This window comes from Poecilia latipinna, unplaced genomic scaffold (assembly GCF_001443285.1).
Source record: "Poecilia latipinna isolate Pla-1442-1.1 unplaced genomic scaffold, P_latipinna-1.0 Scaffold2358, whole genome shotgun sequence".
Taxonomy (NCBI): Eukaryota; Metazoa; Chordata; class Actinopteri; order Cyprinodontiformes; family Poeciliidae; genus Poecilia; species Poecilia latipinna.
The window spans coordinates 65,326-70,244 of record NW_015114974.1 but is presented as its reverse complement, the minus strand read 5'-3'; the positions used below and the strand labels follow the sequence as shown (position 1 = coordinate 70,244).

The 4,919-nt window shown below is 47.4% G+C and overlaps 1 protein-coding gene across 1 annotated transcript in view; it reads right to left on the bottom strand.

The window, feature by feature from the left end:
* Positions 1-1,211: 1,211 nt before the first annotated feature.
* LOC106937483 (transmembrane protease serine 9-like) overlaps positions 1,212-4,919 on the bottom strand; it is a 13,819-nt gene continuing 10,111 nt past the window's right edge. The window contains exons 5-10 of the mRNA XM_015019015.1: positions 4,847-4,918; positions 4,326-4,767; positions 4,035-4,203; positions 3,561-3,814; positions 3,377-3,474; positions 1,212-1,948 (exon numbers count right to left, since the gene is read on the bottom strand). Of these exons, the coding sequence (XP_014874501.1) occupies positions 1,610-1,948; positions 3,377-3,474; positions 3,561-3,814; positions 4,035-4,203; positions 4,326-4,767; positions 4,847-4,918 (1,374 nt within the window). The 3' untranslated portion in view covers positions 1,212-1,609. The remainder of the gene's footprint in view (positions 1,949-3,376; positions 3,475-3,560; positions 3,815-4,034; positions 4,204-4,325; positions 4,768-4,846; position 4,919) is intronic.

Below are 4,919 nucleotides of genomic sequence, written 5' to 3'. Positions count from 1 at the left end.
TGATGGATGGATGATTGATGGATGAATGATGGATGATTAATGGATGATGGATGGATGATTGATGGATGAATGATGGATGATTGATGGATGGATGGATGCGGAGGCCACAGCTGGCCCTCCAGTGTGCTTTGTGGTCAGTCTGACCTCTGACCTTTGACCTCAGTGCTTCAGCATGGACTGCGCCTGCACCTGCCAGCCTCCAGAGTGCGACTCCTGTAACTGCCTCTGCTTCGAGATCCGGATCAAGTAGAACCGAGGACCGGTTCTTGCCCGCTTAGAGGAATGACATGGAGCCGACCCGGTTCTGCTGAACAAACCGACTTGACCCGTTTTCACTGACCCATCTGTGGTTCCAACTCGTTTTCTGAGCCGGTGTGTTTGGATGCAGCACCCAGTCTGACCACCAGATGGTGCTGTCACTCCACTCTCTGGGTCTATGCGGTGCCTGAAACGGGATGAAGCACGCGGCGACAGCAGGAACCGCACCAGGAACCCGGCCGGTTTGGACCCTCCTCCGCTAAAGTCGTCACACCCCTGACTTTGCCGGGTCGCCTCAGTCTGTTATGTTGCCCATTCGGCTACTGATTGTTTGTGACGGGTCGGTAAGAAAGAAGCAAAGGAGCTTTAGCTGCTCCCACCTGGACCAGCAGTCTCCAACCTGTGGCTCCTGGGCCACACATGGCCCTTTGGCCTCTTCACTGTGGCCCTTATGAAACTCATTAAAAAGTTTTTTATTCTAAAAGCAAAAAGAAGGGCTGGTTTGACCAGTTCTGTTTTTATACATCAATACTTTGTTTTTGAATATAATTTAATGTTAACGCATCAAACTGTGTGCTCCATTTTTTGGGTGGGCTGCAAATCTTGAACAAATTTAAGCGTTTAGGGTAAAACTTAATTTATTCTGAAATCTGAACATAACATTTTGTTTAATTCCTTTGTTTATAAAACTTTTAATGCGGCAGAGGGGCAGGAACGAGAAGGTTGCTGACCTCTGACAGGTTGGAGGAGGGGAGCATTGATAAGAGAAGCAGCCTGGTGGTTCTGGAGGAGCTGCAGCTCAAGTGGGAAACGTTTTGCTCTCTCAATCTGATGTTTCCGCACTAGAAGAAGCCGTGCAGCTTGGAGCGAGTCATGGTTAGGTGGTCTGTTCAGGTCGCGCTGCCTTAACCTCAGCAGGTGAAACCAACCACAGGAACAGCAAGCAACACGTCTTCACAGGTTAGAGAAAAACAGATTTATTCTGAATACAGTTTTACAGTAAAGTGCAATCAAAGCATGAGAAAACGGGAACAGCCGTTGATTTGATCAGATGAAGCTCGCTTCTTACAATCATTTCAGTGCAAACATTCATGTAAACATTAGGCACGTCGCAGCTTCAGGTGGAAACGTCCGCCGCAGCGCGGTGAGGTAGTTCAGTCCGGCTGACGTCTGTCAGCAGGTTCTGGATCCACGCTGTTGCATCAAACTAACCAAACATGACTCAGGATAAACAAAGTCTTCCTCAGGATGGAAAGGCTGATGGAGCTCCTCCAGAACCAGAACCTGACTGGTTGCACCCACAGCTTACATTCATTTGTGCGTCACATCATGTAAAGGCGGAGCTGGACGTCTATGGGAGGAGGTGGAGGCACGCCGCCAGGAGGAACAGGTGCAGGCAGAGCACAGAGGCAAAGGGGTTCTGGGTCGCTCTGCTCGTCGTCATGGGGACGGTTGCAGCGGCGGCAGTGCTGTTGGCGGTGCTGTTGGTGCTGGCGGTGTTGTTTCTGACGACTGGAGTCAGAAATGACCCCAGAGAGCGAATCAGGAAGTCCTGGAAGCGGTCCAGTTTCTCAAAGGACATAAAATGAGCCTGGCGCTTATATCTGGTAGCGATTTCAGCAGACGAGAGCACGACCACCTGGAACCAAGATCCTTCCTGCTGACACATGAGCGGGTCGCCAGAATAGCCCTGAATGAAAACACCAGAGGTCAGAGGTCATTAAACACATTTACTTTCTGAAAACCAGTAAGACCTTCCTGACTGCTGCTGCTTCTTTTGCCACAAACTGATTAAACTTTGGTGTCCTGTAAATCGTTCCCTGGTTCCTTATAAGAACCTTAAAGTTTCACTTTAGATGGATCTTATTGAGGAATAATGGTTGGTAGGTAATAACTATATTATTAGTTTGGCCTGAGATGACACAGGGTTAGATCTGTTGGTGATTCAAACCACTCCATTACATTTCCCCCAGGGTATTATAAGTCTGGCAGCCCACCATGCTTTACTAGCTACCAGGCCAAGCCAAGTGTTGCTTACTTTTGTTTTTGGAAAAATAAACCAAAAAAAGAAAAGTTTTGTTTTTTTTTAAATCCGGATTGAAAGCGTCTCTGTTGCTGAGTGATTCACTAGTGGAGAAAATGTATTTCTAAAAGTAGTTTATAGTTTATTATTTACAGCCGGCAGAGCGGACCAATCACAGCCGGCACCTCGGCGCTGCTTGATCTCAAGTTTACCTCAGCAGGGATCGCGCTCCTTTATTCAGTCAAACTGGACTCAGGCTGACCTGTATGGATATTTACATCAACCCCCTGTGAGGAATTACGATTCTTTAGAGAACTCCACATCAAGGTAAGAGTCTAGACCCGCCGTGTTAGCTCTGGTTGAGCAGCTCTATGTGAACCACAGGAATAACTTGTAGATGATTTCAGAGAAGCGGTGAGAATGATTTATCTTTATGAACAAAACATTATGCAGCGTTTCCATCTCAACACGCTGCCCAGCGTGTGGCGCTGTCTGCCCTGTAAAGTTCATGTCCGTGTTCCTGGTTGGTCGGAGCCTTAGCGGCTAACGAACCAGCGCTAACCTCATCATGCAGGTTCAGCCAGGTGAGGAGCTTTAGCCTCGTAGTCACTTTTTACGCTGGTTTTATATTATTTTATTTTTTCCGGTTACATGATGAATCAAACCGTATCAGATGCTTTGTCCACTTAGAGTTAATGAGCGAGGAGATCTGAGAAACTCGTCCCATAAACTCCAGCAACCAAAACAGTTTCTGAGACTCTTATTAAAACTCAACAGACAGAAATGTTAGAGCTGCTAAAGCCACACTAACAGCATTGAATTAAATCTCCTGTTTGTTGCTCATCTCTGCTCAGTGCGGCAGATTTAGCTCATCCTGCAGGGCTGGTCCAAGGCTGGATGAGGCCTGGGGCAGAATCTGACTGAGGGGCCCCATCAGCAGCTCTAACAGCTTCTGTGTTGGATTTAATCTGGGAGACGAGGGGGAGTTTAACTGGCCAAACTAAAAACAATCAGTTATAATTGCAGTTATATTTGTGAACAAACAGAGCTCAAAGGTTTTATCTGCATGTGTAACAGTAATGTGAAGTTTTTCACCTGTTCCTGTGTAAACACTCCGGTACACAGGGTGTCATTTCCTGAATCAATCCCACAACTTAAAACCTCGGTCTGGAACTTCAGAAGAACTTTATCAGCTACATGATGGAAAGGAAACTTTAGTTTAATAACCATATGTTTATGTCTGATTGTTGATGTTAACATTGCTGTGTGTTTGATTCACCTCCTCCATTCACAGAGCTCCAGCCAGCAGCCCAGCAGGTGGATCCCTGTGGGAAGGCTCTTCCGTTGTCCAGGCAGATGGGCCAGACGTAGTCGGTCAGTTTGGGTTTGGCTGACAGCTGAAGCAATGCAATGTTGGAACCTGTTAGGTTGCTCCGAGTGATGCTTCCCACAGCAACAGACTGCTCAGAAGGGTTTGATCCGTTCTGCTTCAGACGACCCAACACCACGGTGTATTCAGACGCAACAGAGTCTCTGATGGAGAGAATGGAGTCAAGATGAAGAACCGCTGAAATACAGCCGGTAAAGAAGCACTTCTCTAATTTTTCATAGAAAAAATGGATTGGCATTACAACAGAGGCTGACATTTGAGGCTTTCAAGCACATTTTTAAACAGTGAAGAATAAAACACAATTGACCCAAAATGGTACAACTAGTGAGGTCAGGCTGAACAGCGCCCTCTACTGGAGCTCACTCTGGAATGCAGTCGGCATTGGTCAGAACCTTGTCCTCAGACACCAGCGTCCCTCCACAGACATGCTTTCCTCCTTTCTGCAAACTCGCCATCCACGGCCACTCGCCTTCTGATGACAAGCTTCCATCCGGAGAACCGGAGTTTAATGGGGCTTCGCCACAGGCTACAGCTGGAGAGGCAGCAGTCAAACAGTCAATAAAACTCTGGGTTCATCAAATGGGTTCATACTCAGTTTCTCCAAGTCTAAGGTCGAACACAAACCTTTCCAGTCTACGCGTGATCAGTACTTACGCCTGGGCATGGATGTGGTTGTTGTGGTCGTTGTAGGAGACGGTGCTAAGGTACTTGTAGCTTTTGTTGTTGGTTTGATGATGTTGGTTGTTGTGAGTTTTATTGCTGCTGAGGCTGTAGTGGTCAGTGGTTTTGTTGTTGGCTTTGTAGTGCTTGTTGTAGTGGTGGTAGTAGGAGTAGTAGTAGTGGTGGTGGTTGGGGACAAAATTGGTGGCACGCCAGAGCAGGAGACGCTCAGGTCGCTGTTGGTTCCGGTAGATGTGTAGGTGATGAAGCCCGGCTGGTTGGTGGTGATCTGGGTTTTGATCCAGCTCTCATACTGGGAGACTCTGGCATAGACTCCTGGGTAATTTGGGTTAGCACAGCCAATGCCAAAACTCACAATTCCTGACTGAATCCAGCGGCCAGCTTGTTTGCTCACCATCGGACCTCCTGAGTCTCCCTTTAAAAAGAGAAACGTGTTGGAGGAGATGAGATGATCTGCTGGATGAAACCAGATTCTAACAAGCAAAAATAATCACCTGACAGGAGTCCTTTCCTCCCTGCAGTAATCCTGCACAGATCATGTTGTCAGTGATGGTGGTCGGTGCATAG